The sequence below is a fragment of the Nannospalax galili genome, unplaced genomic scaffold (genome assembly GCF_000622305.1).
Source record: "Nannospalax galili isolate Female #2095 unplaced genomic scaffold, S.galili_v1.0 scaffold578, whole genome shotgun sequence".
In the NCBI taxonomy this organism is placed as follows: Eukaryota; Metazoa; Chordata; class Mammalia; order Rodentia; family Spalacidae; genus Nannospalax; species Nannospalax galili.
Genome location: NW_008342282.1, coordinates 420,363 through 447,042, shown reverse-complemented (window position 1 = coordinate 447,042; position 26,680 = coordinate 420,363). Strand labels below are relative to the sequence as shown.

At 36.0% G+C, this 26,680-nt stretch overlaps 1 protein-coding gene across 1 annotated transcript in view; it reads right to left on the bottom strand.

Annotated features, from left to right (window-relative positions):
- The window catches only part of Fbxl17 (F-box and leucine rich repeat protein 17), a 479,631-nt gene that overhangs the window by 421,201 nt on the left and 31,750 nt on the right, over positions 1–26,680 (bottom strand). The window contains 1 exon segment of the mRNA XM_029565884.1: positions 25,019–25,150. Coding sequence (XP_029421744.1) covers positions 25,019–25,150 — 132 coding nt within the window.

Here is a 26,680-nt window from a genome sequence, read left to right as displayed (position 1 = left end):
GTTGAATATCTTATGTATAACAAGAAAACATCTCCCAATATTCTACTTTGCTAAGTTCATGAAAAAATTAGACTAACCAGCACACAATACTTACATTTGAAAATATCATCTTAAGATCTACTCTAAAACTAGACCTTCAGCAACTAATGAAATGGAACAATACAATCTAGTACTAAGTTGGTACAACTTACAAATCTAATAATTAGACTTTAAAAAGTCATTAGAGATATATGCAAAGAAAGTCACAAGATTCAATTGGTTTTCTCGTATTCACATTTGCCAACATAAAATATTATTAGACTATTAATTATAAAATTATGCATGCTCTTGGCCCACTTTTATAAAATAGTTCAAAAACCATTATATAAAATATGAACAGACAGCTATAAAGACTGTAAACATTTCCCTTCCTAAAAAGGAGTTTTAGGCTCCAAACCTGGGGTGTGTCGGGGGTCTACTTACAAAACAAAAATGTCTTGTGTTTTCATAATTACCAATTAATTTAATGAAAATAGAGCACATCATACTCAGTAACAGAACAGTGACATATTCAGTCACCCTATGTTTCCTATGCCAGGCTCCAGGTTTGCAACAGTGTTGCTGAAGCAAAGATCAAAACAGACACTAACCCAGTAGTATTAATTGACCTCTTATGAGATGTATTCAACTGTTTTCCATGTTAATATATGTGTGATTATTTTAATTTTTTAAAATACAAAATAATCAAGCATTATTTTAAAATAGAATATGGAACAAAAATGTTCCTCACTAAGCATCATGCATAAAAGCCCAGAAATCAGAAGCAACAGTAAAAAACAGTTTTAAAGACTAGTATTTTGTAGCATTTAGTATCTAGTTTTATAATTTATATGTGACATTTTCATATATGGAGTATTTTCATTCCCCCCTCCCCATCAAAACTGTGCTTAATTCTCCTGATGCTGAAAGTAATCATAAATATGAAACAATTTTGTAGGTTTACAGGCTTGGAATGTGAGTACACATAATGAATATCCCTATGAGGTACTCAATTTCTAAAATATTTGATAGACTGTCCAAGGTATTCAAAATTATAAGTCAAACAATGGACAGTTTGTAAAACGCCTGCCTAAACTTCATTACATTTGTGGCAGAAAGTAAGAGTTTTTAAAGCTCTTTTAATTTCACAATTTTAAAAATCACATGGGAAATTAAAGGTTCACTTAAAAAATAAGCCATAGCACATCTCAAAATCAAGGCCAAACCCAACTCTAAAAACACAGCTGGAACATTCCGCCTTGTCTGTGCCATTAAAAACACAAGATGGGAACAGAGCTCTGCTTCCAATGGGCTCATTCTAATTCAATGTTTGCATACAACAACAAAAATCTTAGACAAGTCACTTATATTGAGCTATGTTCTAGGTAATAGTGCTAAAATTACAGAACTAATCTAACCCTTAGAACTAAAAGCAAAAGGGGAAAAAATCAGCAATAGGAAAAACAACAACAAAACATTCCCAGGAAGACAAGTTTTAAAACATTATGCACCTTCCTAGAAATTCTTCTGAATATGAAACATCAGCATGGTATCATACCTAAAGTAAAACAAAAGGTAATTATTATCTTATTCTGAATGAAAGCATGTGCAACTTGTCTAGGACAAGCCATATCCTTCAGGCGAGTACACACCTAATGAATTTAAACTATGTATTGCAGAATGTGCATTAATAAATGAAACTACTTTAATGGTATTTTTCAACAGAATTTACTATATAATACATCTAAAATAATATGAATTATTTTACTGTTTTCTTTTCAGAGGTTATTTCTAAAATAATTCTGAAATTATTAATTTTTAGATAAATAAAAACTATTATTGGACATAATTCTATGCACTCCTAAAAAGAACTGTATAAAAAGCAGTAACCTAAAAGTAATTATTTGATTACAGTAAGTTATCTCTCAGAAAAAAAAAACATATTTTGAAATTATAGATAAGTTTCACTTTAAATTTTAAAATGTATTAAGAATAAATTCTATTGCTACTACAAAAATTGAGGTAATTATCCATACCACAACACACATCTCTAAAATGATGACACTAATATTTTTTCTCAAATATGAGTATTTGAGATGTGTGAAGTAAAAACAAGTTTAGCAACATGAGCTGAAATTGTTTCGAAAAGTCCAAAATTGACCGACTGGCCCATTATTTTCATATCATGAAAAAAAATTCCCAACTTTAATTTCTTTTAGAAAATAACTATTCTCTTACCTCACAAAGCACTTTCTAAACTGCAAGGAGATCCTCCTTAAGAATATTTGGCACTGCAGATTTCCCTCTCCTTACTACCTGGATTGATTGCACTCCTTTTAAAGGCTCAACGCTCCTTCCTTTCTTTTCCTTTGTTCTTCTCCTTACCTTTTCTTTTATGCCCTTCTTTGTTTGTGTCTTTTCATATTTCATTCTTTCTTTAAGCCAGCAGCATAGAACCAAAATGGCCTATGTCACCGGGCCTGAGATAGCTATAAAAAATACATTCTTACTATTTTTAAGGGGAAAAATAGAAACCAGTTATCATCTGGGAGACGAAGAGGGGATTTTAAGCCACCAGACAAGCCTGTCCAATAAAACTCAGACTCGAATCAAGTGATTATAACTTCTTATGCACACACATAGAGCTCTTGGAAATCATCCAATTTTTTTTTTTAACTCTCTTCTGTCTAGGAAAGGGAACTAAAAAAAATAATTGAGCTATAATAATTCACTCTCCTTCACAAGTGTATTGAACATGAAAGAATTTTAATGAAATCTTTATAATCCAGAACTTTGGACATTTTTTTCATTTCATACACACATTTAAATTTGAAGACTAAACTGTTTTCTACTTCCTATAATGCTCTAATTAATAGGAATATCGGCTACTAAATATATACTAGGTTAGCATTTTTAAAAAGTAATTCAATAAGCCTTTTAAGAAAAACAGCTTTCAGGATGTCATCACATTTGAGTAGGGCTACCTGAAAACAAAACTGCATGCTAATGTCCACATGTAAATAAATGATCAGCAACTGGTACCCTGAGGTAATTTCCTGAGTATATATTCAACAACAAAGCAGAATAACAATAACTCTCATGCTGCTTCATAGCTGCTTATAAAATGTATTATTACTATTACCTATTGTAAGAGATTCATGCTTACTGTAATAATTCTGATAATAATCTATAGTAATATTTACATTTAAATTTTTATTGCTTAATGTATAGTATTTATAAGCACCAAACTAGAAACTCTGTATCAAATAACAATGATTAGAAATATATGCATAACTTTAAGATATTATCCTGTTGCTTCTTTGATGATAAAATTAAGTGGCTTCTGTGCAAGTGCTAAATAAATCAGTGCTACCAAAGTACGTTCAAAAAAATGTTAGCTCTTTCCTACCTTCTTTACATAAGAAATAACTACCTAGGAATGATGCACAAGCCTATAATCACAGCCCTTGAGAGACTGGAGTTCCCAAGTTCAAAGTCAGCCTGAGTTACAAATGAGTTTAAGGCTATCATGGGCTGCCAGACTCCATCTTTAGAAAAAGAGAAATGCCCTGTGATTTACATACAAATGGTGCTGAGAGCGATTCTATAGGAAAACGTCTACACACTATGGTCCTGAACAAATTCATTGTCCCTGCCACACTCCAAGCTGTGCAATTTAGGTTACTAGTCCTACTACCTGAGACATTCTTGTTCATCCAAAAGGTTCTGCTTCTGCCTTTTCAATTTTAACTCTAAATTCAAAAACATAAATGGGAAAAAGGGATAAATGTAGATTAATTTTCAAAGACAAAACCTTTCATAATAAATGCTGTTCCAGGTAAAAGCTAAGAATAAATGACAAAGTGAGGGGGGAAAACTTGATAATTCTTATCCTACACAAGAAGCTAATATGTTTAATGTATTAAAAAGAAAATTCTGCCAGGCATGGTGCTGCACGCCTTTAATCCCAACACTCAGGAGGCAGAGGTAGGCGGATCTCTGTGAGTTTGAGCCCAGCCTGGTCTACACAGTGAGTTCCAAGCCAGCTGTGGCTACAGGGAGACCCTGTCTCCAAAAGACTAAATCGATAAATCAATAAAAATAAATAAATAAAATTCTGAATAAAAAATTAATTAACTCCAAAGAAAAATGGTTGAAGATTCAGAGAAAAAGAATCCAGGGGCTGGAGAGATGACTCAGCTGTTAAGAACACTGGCTGTTCTTGCTGAAGACCTGGGTTCAAATACACTGTCACTAAAGACACTAAAAACTTACTGTATTTAATGATCCTGAGGGAAAAAAAAAAACAAAGCTCAAAGCTAACGTAAACAAAACACTTGTCAGTTTGCAGCAAGGAAAATTATGCTACGCACACTGCACATGAACAACAGTGTTGGATAAAAACTAATGATAGTGGGGGTGGGGTACACACCTGCAATCCACCAATCAGGGGACTGAGGGAGGGTGACTGCAAGTTTGGGGCCATCTTGAGCCACACACTGAGTTCAATGCCAGCCTTGGCTACATAGAAAGACCCTAACTGAAAAAAAGGAAAAAACAAAAAGAAAAAGATAAAAAAGACCCAGAGCTACCATATTCAATGACAAAAAAACCAGAAGCTTTTCCTCCAAGATAAGGAAAAATATAAGACTCCTGACTCATGACACGTCTATTTAGCCTAGTACTATTTTTTTTTTTTAATTCCTAAACAAAGAAGTTAGGACAGAAAAAGAAATACAGGACATTCTATTTGGAAAGGTATATATTAATTCTGTTGTCATCTTGGAAAACCCTCAGTTGGAGATATAGCTTAGAGGAAGATGCTTGCCTAGGTTTACTCTCAGTAAGGGAGAAGGAGGAGAAGAAGGAAGAGTAGAAAGGAGGGGGGAGTAGAGGAGGAGATGCAGAGAAGGGAGGAGGAACCAGAGAAGGAAAACAAAGAAAAAGAACGAGGAGGAAGTGGAGCAGGAGAAAGTGAAGCAGGAGGAAGTGGAGCAGGAAGAAGTGGAGCTGGAGGAAGTCAAGCAGGAAGAAGTGGAGTCAGTGGAAACACACTCCTAGAAAACAGTGGAAACAACACACCCTAGAAAAAAAATGACTTCAACAAAGTTGCAAAACACTAAATTACCACACAAAATTTCTAACACTAACAATAATCAGAAAGAAAAAACTGAAAGCAACTCTAATTACAATATCATGAAAAGAAGCACAATACAGAGGACAAATAAAACAACTGAGAAAGCAGGAGTTATAGAATGAAAATTGCAAAGTATTGCTAAATGAAATTAAAGAAGGCAAACAAATGAAAAGAATCATGCTCATGGAAGGGAATGCAGAAAGAGAACAGGGAAAAGCAGGGGAGAGAAAGCAGAATGCAGAGCCAGGGGGGACATGGGAGGGAAAAAAGAAAGGGGGAGGGAGGGGAAGAAAGGGACAGAAATGGGGGTTTGAAGAGGGCAGGGACGGAGGGTTAAAAAAGGAGGTAGGGATGGGGGAAGAAGGAGACAGAGATGGAGAGGGGAGAAGGGGGCAGGGATAGGGGAGAGAAGGGGAAAAGAAAGAGAAGGATGGTGAAACTTCCATATCTCCATGCAAAAGAATGAAATTGGATTCCTGTTTTATGCCGTATTTAAAAATTACCTCATAATCCATCAAAGATCTAAATATAAGAATTAAACTATAAAACTCCTAAAAGGTGATAAAATGCAAAACAGAACTTGGGCACACCTGCAATCCCAGTGAGAGGCTGAGGCAGAAGCATGGGGAGACCCAGGCTAACCTGGGCTACAGTAGGAGACGCTGTTTCTCAACTTTTTAAAAATACAGCACAAAAACTTTTCAACACTGGATTTAACATCAATTTCTTGGGTATGAAAACAAAACTATGGACAACAAAAATAAAAGGAAATAAACCAGACCACATAAACATTTTTTTTAAATTCTGTGCATCAAAGGACACAAGCAGAGTGAAAAGATAAGTAACCGACAGGATGGGAAGGCAATGCTTATAAATCACATATATATGCATATATATATATATATGTGTGTGTGTGTGTATATATATATATATATCCTGTAAAGGCTTAACTGCAGAATATATAAAGCATCCCTGCAAGTCAATAAAAATAACCCAAATATCCAATTTAAAAATGGACAAAATACTTGACAGACATTTCTCAAAAGAAGATATAAAAGGGACCGAGAAAAATATAAACACTATATTCCCAATAGTGACAGACCACTTCTAAAAGCATCTTTACTCCATTGTTTCATTCTTATCCCTGCCTCCAGGTGTTCAGATTATAGGATGGTATCGAAAACTACAAGATATGTCACTAATTGAAAAAAAAATTATAAACAGAGATTAAGGATAGTACGAAGGAGACAAGACTAGCTAGGGCTATACAGTGAGACCCTGTCTCAAAAATACCTTTTTTTTGTCTGGAAAAAAAAAAAATCACCAGAGGAATTAGCAAGAAATATTCATTTCATTTTCTATTTTACTGTACTGTGAAAATTTTATAACTGTAAATATGTATTTTCTATGAGAACACGAGTTATTTTGTCTTGTTTCTTATGTTTCTCAATGTATTGTAAAAACTTCTCCCAAAATCTATGTATAGTTCTTTAAATTACAGATTTTTTCAGTATTTGCCAACACTCTTTTCTTTTTTTTTTTTTTTTTTTTTTTTGAAAAACCTAAGGAGTTTATTGGGCTTGCTAATGGAGCATAGGGTGGGGGTTTATTTACAGAAGAGTGAGTGCCCCCCCCCATTTACAGCTGCACTGGAAAGTCCACACTCAAATATGGATCCTATGACTTCCCGACAGCCACACGAAATGGCAAGAGAGGCACCTCATAGCATTCTCAGCTTATATATCTTTAGCCCTCCCCCACATGCAGCTAAGGTGGATTTGTCAACATTTTAATAAGTAACTATCTAAAGGAAAAATATACAGATCCTTTAATGTGTCAGTACCACACTTGAATAAACTACTGGACTTCACCATCAACAAACTCTGTTTCTTGGATTTTAAATGCCAAAACAAAGAGAAAAAAGAATGCATAAATTTAATAGTATTAATATAATTAAGGAAATCAATTGCTTTAGAAGTCCAGCTTCCCGTAGTGCTAAGACCAGAAGCAATATTTAACTAAGTGGGGTTTTTTTGTTTTTTGTTTTACTTTTTTTTTTGGTCTTTTTGAGACAGGGTCTCCCTCTAGCCCCAGCTGGCCTGGATTCATTATGGAGACCAGGCTGGCCTCGAACTCCCAGAGATCTGCCTGCCTCTGCCTCCTGAGTGCTGGAATTAAAGGTATGCACCACCACACCCAGCTTTTGTTTTATTTATTTATTTTATTTAATAACCACATGATTAGAGGAAGCATTTCATTACATCTTTAACATATTCAGTAACACTAAGTGTTCTTATAAAAAGGAACTCTACAGGATGCAGTGGACAACAATATTTTCATAATAAAGATAATGACATACTTCAGACACAGGACTTGGAGCAACTGAGCTGGAACTGACCTGGAAGCTTCCTCCCTGAAGACTAGGTCTCATGACATCAGAAGATACTATACAGGCTGCCAAGGCAGAAAGCCAATCAGTGGTCCTACCCAGCTGGAGTCTACAAACCACTACTAAGCAGCTCAGCAAGTTATCTCTATTGCTACAATAGTAGCACTTTTATCTTGGGGTAGTCAACAGCTGTCTAATTGGACATAAGTCCAGCTCAATAGGAGAAAAATCCATGCATGGTACTGTAAATAAAGCCAAGTTCATATGGCTAGAGAGTTCATAGACCCTAGAAAAGAACCTTCCTAGAACAAAGTAATTTCTTATTATATTCTAAGTAAGTGTCCATATACAACTGCACCCCTCACCATTCATCAAAGAACCTTCTTTTTGCAACAGATGGAGAGTATAATAAAGTTCCACAACTTATCAAAATACAGAAAATAAGTGACTGCAAGGAGCCCAGCCCTAAGTGACACATCTACAATTCAACATCTGCATCTAAGGCTCAGGGAACACTGTGGAGGAAAGGACGGAAAGATTGTAATAACCAAAGGAACAAGAAACTTCCTGCTACTTATTAATACATTCTAGACATGACAGGGAAGCTACACCAATGCACTCTCCATAGTATAGTAGTCTAACAAGATCTACATAACCAATTGACATTCCAAGGTGGATCACAGGGTCCCACCACAAGATGAAGAACTACATACAGGCTGCAGAGGGAGGATGAAACAATTTCCATTTTCTCTAGAGTAGTTAGTTCCTTACAATGGGAAGTCAGGTAAAAGAAGGAGAAAAGCAAATGTAAATCAATGTTATGGATAATAGTCCAGGTAAACAATTTAGACAAAGGGTTTTGGAACTAATGCTAATTAACTTAATTTACATGTCATTTTATGCCAAATAAAACAAAAAAATAGACTACATCTAGCTCAATGTCAAGATAAGACCTTCTCTTTTGTTATTTTTTTTAATTTTTACCAAAACTTTATTGAAAATTTCATACATAAATATAAGAAGTTTCTATCAAATCCATGCCCACTCCCTCCCCTCCAACATTCCCCTCTGAAGAGGTAACCCTAAAATCTTTTAAGGATTAGATACAAGCTCCCAAATACTTTGGACATTTTTCGCCTTGGAACAGAGTATGTTGCTAACAGGCCCAAGGACATTTTGACTTTCACCCAAGAAACTGGCTACATTTCTTTGGGGTCTTTTTACCCTAACTGCCTAGCCAATTCCTACCTCCTATTCAAGATAAGATCTTCTAAGAGCACTGGCTACTCTTCAAAGAGGACCCTGGTTCAGTTCCCAGCACCCACATGGCAGCTAACAACCATCCCCAACTCCACTTCTAAGGGATCCGACGCTCTCTTCTGCCCTTGTCAGGCATTGCACTTACATTCATACACATAAAAATAAGTACAGTTTTTAAAAAAGCTCTTCTAAGTCAAATCATGCCTACAATGAAAACCTAAACACACTGATAATTTGAGTTATTTTTTATTTAAATCAAACTCCAAATATCAGTATTTGTAAGTTCAATATTTAATTCTGAAGCTCACAAGTATAAAATAAATGGTTTTAACCACCATCAATAAATGAGAAAACATATTTTTACATTTTTATTTCTACATAAAGGGAAAAAAATTATTTCTTAAATATATCAAAATCAAACACAAAACTCCATGTAAAGATGAACACATAAACTACCGAGTTAGTCATTGTTTTTTAAAGTAATAAGGCACTAAGATTATTTTTCCTGAATGAAAAATGAATGATTTCAAACAAATCCTTATTTCTGCAATTTTATGGCAAACTTTATAAGCATTTGCAAACCTGATTTAACCACAATTTTATAACCATTTATAAACCTGAAATATAGTATTTAAAATATGAAAAGTTGAGGGAGTGAAGTGAAATAATTGCTTTGTAATATAAAGAACAACAGGATGACTGAATCTTTTTTAGAAAGAGTCCCCAATTGTCAATTTAGCTACCCAACAAGGTAACAAAATGTCATCCTCTATTGAACAAGCATCCTTCCTCTACTGAACAAGCATCCTTCCTCTTACTTGTGATAAAAGGGCAATGATAAAAGCTAAACCATATTCACAAAGCCCCAAGATATTATCTCTTTAAATACTCTTTCAACTAATAAGATCAGAATCAATTGTTTCAAAATAATATGTGTTTAGGTGCACTTATATTTGAAATCACTTTGTGCTTTCAAAATTTTACTATGAGTGGTCTACCTGGTGTGTACCAAACTCACTAGCATGCATTTTATACCCACCATTATAATTATAGAAATGATCTGACAAAAATTATAATTATGTATTTGAGAAATGAAAAGTTTGGTGACTTCTAGAGCCCAACTACACTGTGTTAAAACTTGTTTATTAGTACTATTGAGATAACAAAGTCAGCAAGTGTAGGTTTTACTATTTTATTCAACAGAGAATGACTTCTATAATTTCTATGTAATAGAAGTAAAAAAAATTAAACACTTAAATTGCCCAAGAACTAGGAAGTAAGAAATCTTCTGTACTCCAGTTAAGCTTCCATTCTGACTTCTAATTCATTGTATATCAAAGAAAATCAACTTGCCCTGACACATAAGGACTATTCCCTTCAGTAATCAGGCAGGTGTTGAGGCCAGAAAGAGAGCCTATTTTCCACAGCCCTTTACCTTGTTTGATCACTGGTTACTTTTGATCTGACACTGCCCTCTCTCTAGTAATGACTTCCCCCTCATAGACCCTACCTCACATCTGTCAGAAAGAATAAAGGGCATCAAACTGAGACCTGACAACGCCTATGGGCCACGAGATGTGCTGCCAACGGAATGTTCCCCAGCTCCCACAATTTTCAATTCAGTTTCTTTTGTTCTGGTAGGTACAGGGTTAGGGTACCAATGACAGCAGAAAGGATTATGCACCAACTGTGAAACCAAGCCTTCTTGAATGTGTATCTTTTATCTGTGCTTCTTCATCTTAAATGCTGCAAACTTCATGGTGGTTACTATGAAATACATATTCAACAAGTGCAATAGAAAGTTTGTTTAAATCCTTTTCCTGGACAAAGCAAAGGATACAATGTATTGTAATTCAAACATTCTAAACCTTTTAGGGAAAAGTTTCAAACCCTTATGTGAACTTAGTAAAGCCAGCTGTGGAGCAGTATGTTACAAGTAACTGAAACCAGAGAATTTTTTGGAATTTAATGGATATTGCCAATCATCCTCCAAAAATAGAAAGATCTCCTAAAACAACACATGTGTTCACAGAGTCAATCATTTCAACTTTAAAAGTACACACTCTCACACTGATTTGATGTGAGAATAAATTAGTGTTGAAAACAAATTCCATCAGTCTTATTTAAATAATCTGGTGAGTATTAGTTTCTTTTTAATAACAATCATTTACAAATGATAGCAGTTAGGAAATTCAGTTCAAATATCACTATGGTCACATTATACTGGTAATTGTTCAACCTCCATTAAAACATTCTATGAGTCCTTGAATAAATAACACACACACAGAGTCACGTATGCAATAAAAGGATTTGTAGGAGATTTAAAGGTCTTCTAAAATCACTCAGAATGAAAATTCCATCTTTTTAAGATATGAAGCTTTTCTTAATTTTTAGAAGGTAGGAGTGGGAAGAGGTTTGTGTTCAATAAATAAGCATGCAAATATAGTATTATAATGGATATAAGTGAATAATTAACATTAGACATTACAGTGAAGAACCTTGGGCTTGGAGGGCAAGCATCAAAGTAGTTTTAAGTTGGTTCTAATAAATGGAAGAAGTTACTTTCTACAACAGCTAAAGAAAGGCACATGCCTTTAGAAAAAGGGAAAAAATATCCAGGTCTAAAAAATTAACTGAAGAAATAAATGCACAAAAAGAGAATGAAAATGATTTACTACTATGGAAGACTAGATAGAAATCGCTTATAATTCTTATACTAATCAGTAATTAGCATAATTGTATCCTTAAAATTGCCCTTGACTCTGCAATCTAAAAATATTGTAATTCAAAGTACATTAGTACAATATAATCAATTTCATTAGATCTTAAAATATAAAAAAGATGAATCCTATATATTTGGACTAACTTTATAAAAGAAAGTCATATGAATAAAATGAAAAGATTCGCTTCAAAATGGAAAAAGATGCAACTCTTTTGAAAGATAAACAGTATAATTTGTCAAGATCAGTATTTGTTCAAGTCTTTTTTTCCCCTCATGTTATCCAAATGCTAACTTTATCCTCAAAAAGATGAAAAGAAAAAGAAAGGAAGGAAAAGAGAAGAGAATGAAGAAAGAAAAAAAGGAGAAAAGAAAGAGAAAGGTAGTGAGTCAAACTGCATGAAATGTGTGTTTATGCTTTTTAGGAGTCATTCATTCCCTAATTCTTTGTTCTGTAAACTATTAGAGAACATTAGAGGGGAGGAAAGTCTTCAAGTCTATAATGAATTATCAATAAAATAATAAGATCTTATTTAAAGCAAGTTGATAGGAGTAAAGTACTCATTTATAATCCTCAAAGGACACTGAGAAAAGAAATTGGCTGAACGTAAAGATAATGCAATGTTTCATACTGAAAGCAAGCTGCTAAGGGGAGATGTAGGGTAAGTGAAGTAGAGAAAGCATTGGTGCACTGGTGATAAGACGTCTTTGAAGTGAGCCACCTCATTTCTGAAATGATGGAAGCAGTGTTTAACAAAGGCATTCCTGACTGTGGATTTAAAAAATAAAGGTCAACCTTCAGAAACACCTTAGGTCATGTGTGCATGCACTGGACTTTACATTATCTTTACTCTTCACAGTGTTTTCCATTAAGCTGTTCATTAATAAACAATTGTGCTTTTTAGAATTCACAGCAGAGTATCCCACTTTATAGCCACAGTCCACAATTACTTGTGATAAAAAAAAGATTTTATTAGTATAATAACAAAAGAGAGTTATATGTATGTGTGTGTATAAAATTGGACCCTATGACAATTTAAACTGTATGAAATATCAAACTAGAAAAACTGCCTTCAAATATTTAAGCTAAACTATTTAAAAGACAAAAAATATTTTGATTCCCCATTCAAAAAAACCTATATCATAACATGACTACATTCTCAGAAAAGTCACAATGAAAAGCTAGAAGAACCGGCTGCATTTTATAATCTAGGCATTTACAAAAGAGCATCTAGTCTGTGCTTTCTTCAATATTCTCAGAGATAAGTCAGTAAAAAGAATAAAATAAAGTATCAGAATAATTAATCACAGTTCAACTGGGAAGATTCTGATTTATAACTGCTTTTATTTGAAACACAGATTCCCAATATATTTACAACTTATTAAACTAAATGATAAAACAAAACACCTACTTTTATGCTCAAATAAAAATCAGTGAATGAAAATGTGGTAAGGAAAACTACAATTTTTTTTATCAAACTCTCAAGAATTATTAATCAACTACTACTGACACACTTTACAAACCAAAACTAATGAAATACAGCAACCATTAAAAAAAAACACTTTCCTCAATCTCTCCTATATCTTAGACTTGACTAAACAAATCATGACACAAAAGGAAGAGGGCTAAGGGCAAAAACAAATTTCCAATATTACAGCCTTCAAGTGCCCTAGTGCCTTCTCAGACACCAAGAACTCACCTCGACTTCTCATGACTATTGATTCTTCCACGACTACTAAGTAATTTCATGTTCAATACTTCAGTAAGAATTTCAAATATCTCTGTGGTAGGATATGGAGTTCTCTGGGTATATGCCCAGGAATGGCACAGCTAGGTCTATGGCAGTTCTATTTTTAATTTTCTGAGGAATTTCCAAACTGTCATAATGGCTGTGTTAATTAGCACTCTCACCAATAGTGAATAAGGGTACCTCTTTCCCCACAACCTCTCCAGTGCTGTCAGATTCTTGACGATAGACATTCTAACTGGAGTGAGGAAATATTGCAAAGTAATTTTAATGTGTACTTCCCTGATGACTAAGATGTCAACCATCTTTTAAAACTTATTGGCAATTTGTGTTCCTTCTTTTGAAAACTTTTCAATTCATTAGTCCATTTGTTGATTGGCAGTTTTTTGGGTTTTTCTGTTTTGTTTTGGTTTGGTTTTTTTTGTCTTTTTGAGACAGGGTCTCCCTGTAGCCCCAGCTGTTCTGGAACTTACTATGTAGACCAGGCTGGCCTTGAACTCACAGAGATCCACCTGCCTCTGCCTACCGAGTGCTGGGATTAAATGCGTGCGCCACCACACCCGGCTGATTGGCAGTTTTATGTATTTAATTTCTATAGTTCTTCTGGATGTTAGCCCCTGTCTGAGGTATAGCTGCTAAAGATTTTCTCCCATTCTGTTGGCTGTCTGTGTGCTTTGCTGAAGGTGTCCCTTGCTGTACAAAGGAAACTTTCATATAATCCCATCTGTTGATGATTTGAGTTAGTACCTTTGCTATTGAAGTTCTATTCAGAAAGTTCTTACGCCAAAGTTGAAGAGTATCCCATTTTCATCCAGTAATTTTACTGTCACATTAAGGTCTTTGATCCATTGATTTTTTTACAAAGTGAAAGATGAACCTAATCTCATTCATCTGCAGAAGGATATCAGTTTTGATAGAACCATTTGTTGAAGAGACTATCTTTTTCTGCCACAAGTTTTGGCCTCCTTTTTAAAAAAAATATGGGGACATCTGTAGAGTTGCAGAGACCCCTAAACATTACTGGCTATCGCCATTGCTCTTGATTATCCTCCAGAACTTGACAGTAACACCTTATTGATGGAGGCACTATATACTTGAGTCATAGAACATGGAGAAATCAAGCTGGCACTGACCTTGAAGCTTCATCCCTCTGGCTAGCTTTCAGAGAAACAGAAGGTGCTATTCACACTACTGTAAAAGAAAACTAATCATCAATCTTACCCAGTTGTGAACTCTGCAAGCTACATTAACTACTGGCCTGGCAAGATAAGCCCACTGTTGGGGGGGGGGGAGCACAAATGGTATAGTGCAGCCGACGCCCGCTACAGCCGACGCCAGCTGCGGCCGCCCATCCACTCTTCCGGTGCTGTCTCCGGGCATCGCTCCTCCACTCATATGGGCTCCGCCTGTGGCCGCTCTCCCTTCACGTGGTGCTGATCACATGGACACCACCTCCAATCACACGGAAGCCACCTTCTGGGCGCTGCCCACGATCGCTCCTGGGCTGCCCTTCGCTGCTGGTTGCGGGCTGCAGCCGCAAGCTGTGGCCACTCTTCGCTCTAGGAGCTGAGACTGCTCCTCTGTTGTTTTTCTGCTCGTTGCAGCGCTGAGGCCGCTCTTCTGTTCACCCATCGCTAAGGCTGCTCTTCTGCCCGCTGGCGCTGCCTCCAATCCTTCCTACTTCTGTCCGGTCCCGGACCCCAAGGCTGGTGCGGAGACTGTGTCAGCGGAGCCGCATTCAGACACAGGAGACCAGGTTCGTTGATGCAGATCCAGTTTATTGTAGAAGGGCACAAGCTTATATAGGGGTGGGGGTCCAATCAAGAAGTTACAACTCAGATCTTTGGCAGGGCTGTGTCCTATCATGATATCGGGAGCCAGACTCCTCATTAGCAGCATAATGGGTTTCCTTATAGGGCCTGGTTTCCTGGGAACCACATGACCCAGGCTGTCTAAGTGTTGCAATTTGGGATCTCAAGGGTGGTGATAAGGGAGTGGCGAGCTCTAGGCATCAGTCTCATGATCTGCCAATGGGAGCAAATGTCACAAGGTGTTCGTTGTGGCTCCAGTCCAGCTGTTGCCCTGGGCCTGCTGTATGGCTGTCAACAAGACTTTCACCCTAGGCTCAAGCCTATCTCCCACAGTATAGGAGTAGCCAAAAACTTTCTGATTGGATTTAAAGCCTGCCAGAAAAGATGGAATCCATACCTAAAGCCAACAACCAACAACCTGTGGCTAGAAAGGTAGACCCTAGGGGAAAGCCTACTACTGCTATTCCACTAGGTAGACACAGTAGATTTGCTTTGGTTATATAGTCAATTTAACAATATTAACTCTGCCAATTCAGAAGCATGGAAGGTCTTTCCATCATCTATTATCTTCTGTGATCTCTTTTTTCAATGTCTTGAAGTTTTCCTTGTAGAGGTCTGGTTAGGTGTATTTCCAGGTGCTAATTTTTTAACTATAATGAATGGAATATTTTTCCTAATTTCTTGTTGTGAAAGTACATTATAGGCATATATTAAGGCTACTACTTTTTTGTTTTTGAGATACGGTCCATGTAGCTCCAGCTGGCCTGGAACTCACTACATTGAACAGGCCAGCCTCACCTCACAGAGATTCGACTGCTCTGCCTGCCTCCTGAGTGCTGAGACTAAAGGTGTGCACCACTTCACCTGGTGCTATTACATTTTTTTATATTGATTTTTATATCCTGCAACTTTACTGTGTTTATTAGTTCCAGGAAATTTCTAGTAGGTTCTTTAGGGACTTTTAAGTACAGATCATGTCATCTGCAAATAGGGAGAGTTTGACTTCTTATTTTCTTATTTTTATTCCTTTTATGTCTTTCTCTTGCCTAATTACTACAGCTAAAACTTGAACTATGTTGAAGAAAGGGGAAGGTGGGCATCTATCTCTCATTCCTAATTTTAGAGGAAATGCTCAATTTGCCTCCATTTCACAGAACATTGCCTATAGGCCCGTTGTATATAGCCTTTATCATGCTCCATGTATTCCTAACATCAGGATGTTTATCATGAAGGCATGCTGAACTTTATCAAATGCCCTTTTGGCAACAAAAGATGATTACGTGGTTTCTAGCCTTAAATTTGTTTGTATAAGGCATTACATTTATTTATGTATTTTGAGTCAGCCTAACCTCTGGATGAAGCTCTCTTGGTCATAATATATGATCACTTTAATGTGTTACTAAATTTGGTTTAGAAGTATTTTGTTGAGAATGTTTGTGTCTATGTTCAGAGCCATACATAGCCATGTTTACTGCTGCTCTATTTACTATAGCAAAAAAATGAAACCAACCTAGATTTCCATCAACAGATGAATGATAATGAAAATCTGGTACATATATAAAATGGAACATTATGCAGCTCTAAGGAAAAAAGAAACCACAAAACCTGTAGGAAAATGGACGAACTTAGAATATATAATAAGTGAGGTTACCCAATCTCAGAAAGAAAAACCTATGTTCTACTTTATACATGGATCTTAGCCTATACTGTATACATGCATCTATGTAACAGCTCTAAGTATGGATCTAGTATGACATTTAGAAAGGAGACCAAGAAAGAGTAGTATCAGGTGATGAGGAAGGACAGAATATAGGCAAAAGGACACGTGAGTTGTCAAAGAGAATAGAAAGCTGTTTTTCTACTTTTAACTCTGTCATGGTTCTCTGGGGTTTTTTGTGATGGACAAGTACAGAAAAATATAATTGGCAAGTCTTTAATCTCAGCACTTGGGAGGCAAGGCAGACAGATCTCTGTGAGATCAAGATAAGCCTGATCTACATAGTGAGTTGAGGGCCAGTGGGAGCTACAGGGAGACCCTGTCGCAAAAAAAAAAAATCAACCGCAAGAAAAAAAATTAATTGAAAGTGAAAGTGTCAAACCCTAGGAGCAGTTCCGTAACTTCAGAATGGCTATTATAACTGTACAGAGGTTCACCAAGATGTACAGAGTTTGGGACCGGGCAAGTGTTAGAGTGGCTGGCTGCCTTCACCTAGCTGTGTGATGTTTTTATTTGTGAGTTCATAACAATAAAGTCATTTCTATTTAAAAAAAAAAAAGAACTTCAAAGAACAGCAAAAGGAAAACAACCTATATTGTACGAGTAGGCCAAATCTGTAGCACTAATAGCACAGGTTTAGATAGGGGCATAACTTGTACGGGCTTTTGTGAACTTTCACAACTACACATCTTCTAAAATAACAATAATTAAATAATGGAAAAGGTGTGCTCTATAAATCTGAAAACCATACTAAGCTATACTTTGTAAGCTATATTCAGAAAGGTAAATTTAAAGAAAAGGAAGAATGAGGAAGAGAAATGGGGAGAGGAAAATCTAAGGAGAAAAGGAGGATGAGAGCACTCTAACTTCCATCCTTAAGCCTTATCATTAACATGGTAAGTGGGATTAAGTCTTAGATAACCTAAAAACCCTAGCACCTCATTACTGTGGATAAAGAAAAACATTAGCCTAAACTTCTCCCTAGGTCCAAATAATATATCTCACTTGTTGACTGACAGGCTAGAAGGTAGTTGAGGGAAACAAGCACACATAAATGATGGGCTTAATGTACTCCCAGCATCCCTCTGGCATCTAGTCTTATAAAATATCTGTTTGCTAAGCCTAATGATTTGATTGTTTATCTGAACACACTATCTCCTGGCACCAGCACTTGAGCACAAAGCCAGAGACTTGCACTCTTACAACTTAGAGATAATTTGATTTGCTCAAATCTTTCTAATTTCTTAAAATATGCTATCAATAGAAAAAGTAAATTTAAAACTACACATAAGAAAAGAATACAAATAAAGTATCTTTAAAAACTAGGAATTACCTACTCAGTTATAAATTTTAAGCTCGAACGAGTAATCTAAAATTTGACACAAAAAATTATTTTAGAAAAAGAGAAATAGTCTCCTATTTTGGCATGATATATTCTACATTACTGTCAGAGTTTTTAATTCTAAGCTAAGTTCCTCTTGAGATTCTGTTTGCATTGGGGCATTTCCTATCATCAGGTGATGAGTCCCTAGAGTTTGTAAACTAATTTTAATATTGCTAAACAAATATAATTAGGCAGGTAAATCTGTAGGGTGAGAAAATTAATGTATTACAAAGAAAAGTTATTTAGATATTATCCAAGTCACTGACTACCCTCCATACAACACTGGCATGCAGGGTTAGAAGAAATACTCACATGTATACATTCATTCTTTATTGTTTTCTATGCATATTAAATGATAAAATACATCTACTGATGGTCCAAACAAGTTATCTGATTCATAAAAGACAGACGTATGAGAAAAGTTATCAGGAACTGGAGAGATGGTTCAGTGGTTGAGAACACTGGCTACTCTTGCAAAGAACCTAGGCTCCATTCCCAGCACCCACATGGTAACTAACAGCAGTCTAAAACTCCAGTTCCAGGAGACCCAACATACCTCTTCTGACCTCTATGAGCACTGCATGTATGTGGTGCACTTCCATACGTGCAGGCCGAACACTCATAACACACAAAAAAATTTTAAATAAAGGATTCTATAGTATATTTGGTTAGAGCTCCAGGTATTAAAAGACAACTGTCCCTCAAGTACTCCCCCAACCACACTGACAAATTTGGCAGGGTATATTTAACACAAAAACATTTTCTATTCTCTCTCTCTCTCTCTCTCTCTCGCTCTCGCTCTCGCTCTCGCTCTTGCTCTCGCTCTCACTCTCTCTCACTCAGGATACAGGTTTAGTTCCCAGAACCCACATGGCAGCTAGCAACCATCCAAAATTCCAGTTCTAGGGGACCCAACGCCCTCTTCTGGCCTCTGTGGGCATTGCAGGTATGGGTGCATTCATACACATAAAAATAAACGAAAAAATTTAAAAATCCAAAAACTATTGCACATTTTAAAACTTTCATGTATACATTTCCATGTGCTTTCTCTTTTAAAGTGTATTCCTAAAGTATACAAATAAATATTTACACACTTTTTTTTTTTTTGAGACAGGGTCTTCTCATAGCACTAGCTGGCTTGGAACTTTCTATGTAGACCAGGCCAGCCTTGATTTCACAGAGATTTACCTTCCTCTGCCTCCTGAGTGCTGGGATTAAAGGCATGCACAAGCATGCCTGGCAAAAAGTGTATTTTAAAAGCATGTTCAATTCAGTAATAACCTACATGTCACTAAACCAATACTAAATGTGTCTGTTTTATGTCTACTCTTAGAGGAAGATGAATAAAAAGATGACTAGATACTTCCTGCCCTCAAAAGAGAGGACAAGTCACTAGCAAAAGCCTATCTGAACTATTTCAATCACTAACACAGAATGATCTGGTACTTAGTACAAATTTCAATGAACTTAGTGCCATGTGACGATACCTACAGAACCCTTATATCTAAGCACAGGAGACTGGCACAAGGACTTTGTTGTAATATTACAATACTACTTATGACAACAAAACAATGGACACAATATAAGCATCCTTTATAAGGAATAGATAAAGGAGATGCATACTATATAGAGTACTAATAAAAGGAATGCATTACATATTCATGCTCAATATCAACAATAAAACTAAAAAAGTATAGACTGAAACATACAATGTGAGACCAGATACTTAACCATATGACAACGGAAATAAATTACATGTGAGAACAACTAAACAATGTCACAGTTATTTCATATGGTTGTTAAAATACTTTTAAAGAATCTTAGATCACCACTAGAGTTTCCTTTAAAAAGAGACAGTGGGATAACAGCAATGCAAACCAGTGGATATTTATGTTTGTTTTATTATTTTTAAAAGCAGCAGTAAATTTAACAAATGTTAACAATTTCTGAGTGATGGGCACAAAGATTTACTATTCTTTTCTATATTAGGGTCCTTCCTGTGGCCCACCTCCCCTCCTCTCCCTCCTTTCCCTTCACCCTTCTGCCATGGTTGATATTGCACTAAATCCTTCATTAGATGGCACCATGCTCTTGGACTTCCCAGCCTCCAGAACTACATGCCAGATACATCTGTTATTTACAAATTATTCAATCACACACATTCTATTACAGCACAGGAAAATGGACTAAGACAATGTTCTATCTATTTGCTTTGTGGCAAATACTGCATAGAAATGATACAAACGCAATCACTAGAAGATGCACAGACTATGCTGGACTCTCACTACATGTGAATTCTTCAAATCTATTTCTAGACTCCACGTGAGATTTACAGAGAATGCAAAATGTGACAATGGAAGCACTTGCCTCACTCAAAAATGACTCCAACAGAAATTTACCCCCTTTTTTAAAAAGAGTTTACATGGAAGCAGTTCCTCCAATCTTCTATGGCATAACTCATGAGCAGCTTCAAAGGTCACATTATTGTCATAATTTTCCATGCAGTAAGCTTCTAATAAACATAGAAATCCTTCCCTAAACTTTATTCTATTTAAACCAGGACCACAAACAAGAATATGCAAGTCTCTTTCTACTTCACACACAATAGAAGTTCATTCTACAGCATTCTACATAAAATTAATTTCACGTCATGAAAAAAAATTAAGAAATTTCCCCATGAAGACCACCTAAAAGACAAAAGTTAAAAATGAAGTATAACATCAGCAGAAACCGCACAAATATCTTTATAGTTATATCAAGGACATAAAAGCTATGTCAGTTAAGTATGCAGTGAAGTATGCACAAAGACAATGCTGCCATCTAAAGGCCAAGGTGTAATATGAAAGATGTGGACCTAGTAAAATACTGGCAATGTACAAAAACCAATCAACTTGGTAGTTAGTCACCAAAATTTTTTTTATATTTATTATTATTTTTATGTGTATAAGTGTATTGCCTGCATATATGTGAGTGCACCCGTGTAGTGCAATGTCATTGAGGTCAGAAGAGGGCTTCGGATTCCCCTAGAACTGGAGTTAAGGACGGTTTGTAACCACCATGTGGGTGCTGGGAATCGAACCCAGGTCCTCTGCAAGAGCAGTCAACACTCTTAACTGCTGAGCCATCTCTCCAGCCCCAAAATTTATAAAAGTCACATTATGATTGCTTTCAGACTACGCAATAAAGCCGTAATACACTTTCTGAGAAGATCTGATTAAGAGAGCAAAATAATTCATTAGTTAATTTCAATACTGTTCAAGGCATGGGGCCACTGGCATCCTTTCTAACAGTGTTCTATTTTTTTTTTTTTGGTCTTTTTGAGATAGGGTCTTCCTGTAGCCCCAGCTGTCCTGGAACTCATTATGTAGACCAGAGTGGCCTCGAACTCACAAAGATCTGCCTGCCTCTGCCTCTCAAGTACTGGGATTAAAGGCAGGCACCACCATGCCTGGATTTAACAGTGTTCTTTTTATATATACTTTATTAATTTTTATTTAAAATAAAAATTATTTATGGGTGTACTGCCTGCATGTAGGTGGGTGCCCGTGTCGTGCAATACTCGCAGAGATCAGAAGAGGGTGTCAGATTCCCTGGAACTGGAGTTACAGAAGGTTGTTAGCTGCCATGTAGGGGCTGGGAATCGAACCCAGGTGCTCTGCGAGAGCAGCCAGTGCTCTCAACCACTAAGCCATCTCTCCAGCCTCACAGTATTCTTTCTTAAGTAATGACTTTTCCTTAAGATTTATCAAAATTAGGCCAGGTGTTATGGTGCACACTTTTAATTCCAGCACTCAGGTGGCAGAGGCAGGTGGATCTCTGTGAGTTCAAGGCCATCCTGGTCTACAGTGAGTTCCAGGAGCTAGGGCTAAGGGAGACCCCTGTCTCAAAAGACCAAAAAAAAAAAGATTTATTAAAATTAAATTCTGAATGAAATACTATTTGATAAATAAAACATAATCTAGAGCCAACTTACTTAGAATATAAGTATATGGCACCTTTTAAATTTATTTATTTTTTATGTGTATGAGTATTTCTCCTGCATGTATATAGGTGCACCTGTAACCTATAATGCCTGCGGAGGCCAGGAGAAGACATGAGGAACCCTGGAATAGGAGTTACAAACAGTTGTTAGCCGCCATGTGGGTGCTGGGGGGCACTTGAACCCAGGTCCTCTGTAAGAGCAGCCACTGCTCTTAACTGCTGAGCCATCTCTCCAGCACAGTGCAGAACCTTTTAAATGTACTGCAACATTGGGCAAAACTAATAAGAAATTAAAGTGTAACTTTCAAATATAAACAGCTGCTTTCTTTGAAATCTACTGACTAAATCTCCTGTGCCAATAAAAGTATTTCTCTGTGTTTACATTAACAAGAAAACAAATATTTGCCAAAATCAACAAACTTAAGGACTAGAAACTTCTTAAGAAGAGATTTCTACCCTTTATGTTCAGTGTAACAAGGAAACATGCAGCTTGATAAATCCCGTTGTGATGACATAAAAAGTACTATCAGCTTTTGGTGACACTTATGGGGCAGAGTTTGCACTAAAGTAATTTGAGGATATTATAGCATTTAATCCTCAACTACAACCTGTAAGACAGACATCAATAATAACCCCATCGGCAAATCAGGTTTTACAACCTGAAGTAATTTTCTCTGGGTCACAATGCAAGTGAGTACAAGAAGGAGTCAAAATTTCAGTCTGTCTAAAACCGGACTGAGTTCTCTTTATAAGATCATACAGCCTCAAGTGATTACATTCACATTAATTTTAATGAGGACTGTGAAGTATTTTTACTGTGTTTTATCAGGGGAAAACATATTTTGTGGTAATAAAAGCATGTACTTTTAAATTTTATTTATTTTTATTTTAAGTATATGAATGTTTTGCCTGCATGTAAGTGCAGCCATGCTATGCAATTTCTGTGGAGACCAGAGGTGTTGGATTCCCTGGAACTGGAGTTACAGAGAGTTGTTAGCTGCCACATGAGTAAGGTATTTACTTTTAATTCAGTGCTTAATTTTCTAAAATATTTTTAATATTATTTATCTGTATTTTATGTGTATGAGTGTATTGCCTGCATGTATGTTAAGTACATTCATGTCGTGCAATGCCTGCAGAAGTCAGAAGAGGGTGTTGGATCCTCTCAAACAGGAATTATGAAACTGGAGTTATGGGCAGTTGTTAGCCACCATGTAGGTGATAGGAATCAAACTCAGGTCCTCTGCAAGAGCAGCCAGCGCTCTTAACCACTGAGGCATCTCTCCAACCCTTAAAAATCATTTTTTACATAGCACTGTCTCGATAAAAGAGCTGATTTTAAAAAAAAAAAAACAAAAAAAAACTTTAAAACTGGTTCATATATGAGGTATTTTATCACATTTTAAAAACTAACCTTAAAGGGCAACAAGATTATCTCTAAATTTGAGATGTAATTTTAAAAGCAAGTCTTTTTTATCAACTCATTACAATGTTTTTCAACACTGAGAATTCCCAGCAGCATCTCTGTAGTTACAGTATTTTCTCTTAATCTGCATGGCATTCCTGTAAGTTAAAACCTAATGACTTTGAGTATCATTCAGCCACAAGTAGAACTGAGACTGACACAAGCTACAACATGGATAAACCTTGAAAAGAACAGACATTAAAGATCACATATTGTGATCTTCCTGAAATAGACTAAATTTATAGAAACAGAAAACTAATTAGCAGTTACCAGTTGCTATAGGAAAGAAGAAAGAGGGAGGGATCGCTAATGAGCGCAGAGCTTTGAGAGATAAAGAAAATGTTACAGATTTAGATATTGGTGATGACTGTACAACTTTATAAATATTTTTAAAACCAATGAAAGGGCTAAAGAGATGGCTTAGCAGTTAAGAGCACTAACTGCTCTTGCAGAGGACCTGGGTTCGATTCCCAGCACCCACATGGTGGCTACGAATTGTCCTTAACTCCAGTTCCAGGGGAATCCGAAGCCTTCTTCTGACCTCCACGACATTGCATGACACGGGTGCCCTCACATACATGCAGACAATACAGTTACACACATAAAATAAAAATGATTTTTAAAAAACACAGTGAATTACTTATTTTATGAAGGTGAATTATTACTTATTTTATGAAGGTGAATCTTATGTGAATTACATCAATAAAATAATTGAGTGGTCTCAAATACATTATATACATTGTGTGTAACACACACATGCTTGTGCTTAAAATATAAAATCTTTGTAATTATCAAGATTATCTGCCCCAATTTACTGGATCCCATCTTTCACCATTCTAAGTAAAAAGCTCTATTTCACAAACGTATACTTTGGGGGGTATTTTAAAATTATAATCTAGAAGTATTATAATTCACAGAGGAACCACAAGGAACTTCAACAACAAACAGGTTTGGCTAATAAATTTTATGTATTCAAATTTACCTGAGTTAGTTCACTCTCAGAATTTGTAACTGACATCAGCAGACACTGATGAAGCAAGTACCACATACAAGCCAACTTAGAAAATTCTTTACAGAAGATTTTTGCTTTTCATTAAATTCAATAAAATATTTTAAAGTTAGTAATAAAAAAAAGATGCACAGGAAAGGAAGCTGTCAAGAGAATAAATACACAGCCTTCAGAATGGGATAAAATCTTTGCCAGGGGTACATAAATCAGAGGGTCAGAGTTTATGAAGAACTACAAAGATTAAATACCAAAAAACGAAAGCAAAATCCCCAAACTCTCAACAACCAAAAGAAAATGCAAAAGAAATTCACAAATTAAATACTAGGAACTCAAAGGTTAAGAGCAAATTGAAAAGCAAGAAGATGAAAACAAGTACTTACTAATTTGTTTTCCTGCATGTATATTCTTTGTAATTTCAGGCAGCCCTTAGCTATGACGATCATGCCTTCGTCTGAGATCTTATAACATTGGCCAAAATGAATATCTTTGAGTTCTCTGCATTTTGAGCCCAGCTGTAAACAAAGAGATTTGGCTCAATACTCAGAAAAAAATAAAGGCAGTGTATTTCTAGTGAGATTTTCATGTAGCATTTGAAAGTAACCATACCAGAGTTAAAGAATTATTTATGTTGCTTTAAAGATAGCATAAAATAACATAGGTGACTAATTTAAAGCAGTATTACATAAAACCCTCTACCTTCTAACATACCTGTTTCAACTACATCACACTAAATGTCCACCAAAGTACACAGATTACTGAACAGTTTGAATTCACAACTTTATTTTTCTTAAAGTTTTTTGTAATTTATAAAATTTATTTATTTTTTTATGTGTATGAGTATTATGCCTTATGTATGTAAGTGCACCTGTGTTGTACAGTACCTGCAGAGGACAGAAGAGGGTTATCAGATTCCCTGGAACTGGAGTTATGAATGTTAGGAGTCATATGGGTACTGGGATTCGAACCCAGGTCTTCTGCAAGAGCAGCCAGTGATCTTAACCCACGAGCCACCTCCCCAGCCCCTTTGCTTGAGTCTTAATAGTGTGTATGTGGAAGGGGAACAAGCTAAAGATACAAATTATGGTATACTCATAAAATTGAGTAAGATATAGCCATTAAAAATTGGGATATTTGATTTGTGTTCCTAAATGTCCTTCATTATGGTCAGCTATTATCATATATATAATAAAAAAAAAAAAGAAGTTCATCTAAAAGGAGACCTAGTGTCATGGATGGGGACTATGACTTAAATTTGGATCCCTTGATATTTTTATTTTCAATTGATAAACACTGAGATGCCTGGGATACAAACGTTCTTGAGTGAAACAAAATCATGGGAAGTTGCGATGTCAGAAAGCGAAGGACAGAAGGAAGAAGGGAGGGAGGGAGGGAGGGAGGGAGGAAGAAAAGACAGTCTGATAGTATTTAGATCCCCTCCCATCTGCACCTCCTCCCACTTCCCTCTACCCAATTTAATGTATATATGCATACATACATTATATGTATATCGATATATCTGACTATATTGTGTGAAAAATCTCAAAAATTCAATAAATAAAAGATCACCTTTGAGATAATGACCTTGAAAAAGCTATTTATATAATGAATCTTCATTGTACAAAAAAATTGGGATATTTGAAAAATAAAAAGACATGAAAAGACATGAAAGTTTTCTAGATTAAAAAATATATATTCAAATGTTCATGAACACATAAGAGAATGAAATACATACCAATATGTAAACAGTGATTACTTTTTATTACTGACTATGTGGGATTTAGCCCTTCTGTCACTTTTTCCTCATTGACTTGTTTTTTGAATTAGCATATAAAGCATGAGGTTTCATTATGGCATTTTCAAGCAAATTTGTTTTAGTTGATTCTCTTCCCCCAAATTTCCTCCCCCCACTCCCCCTTGGACCCCCTTCTCTGCCCCAGCCTCCCTTCAGCTTCCATGGCATGTGTCCTTCTGCATTCATCCCCACCCTTCCACACCTCTTTTTCCTCTCTTGGTTTCCTTTCTAGTTTCCTAGCTTTTGTCCA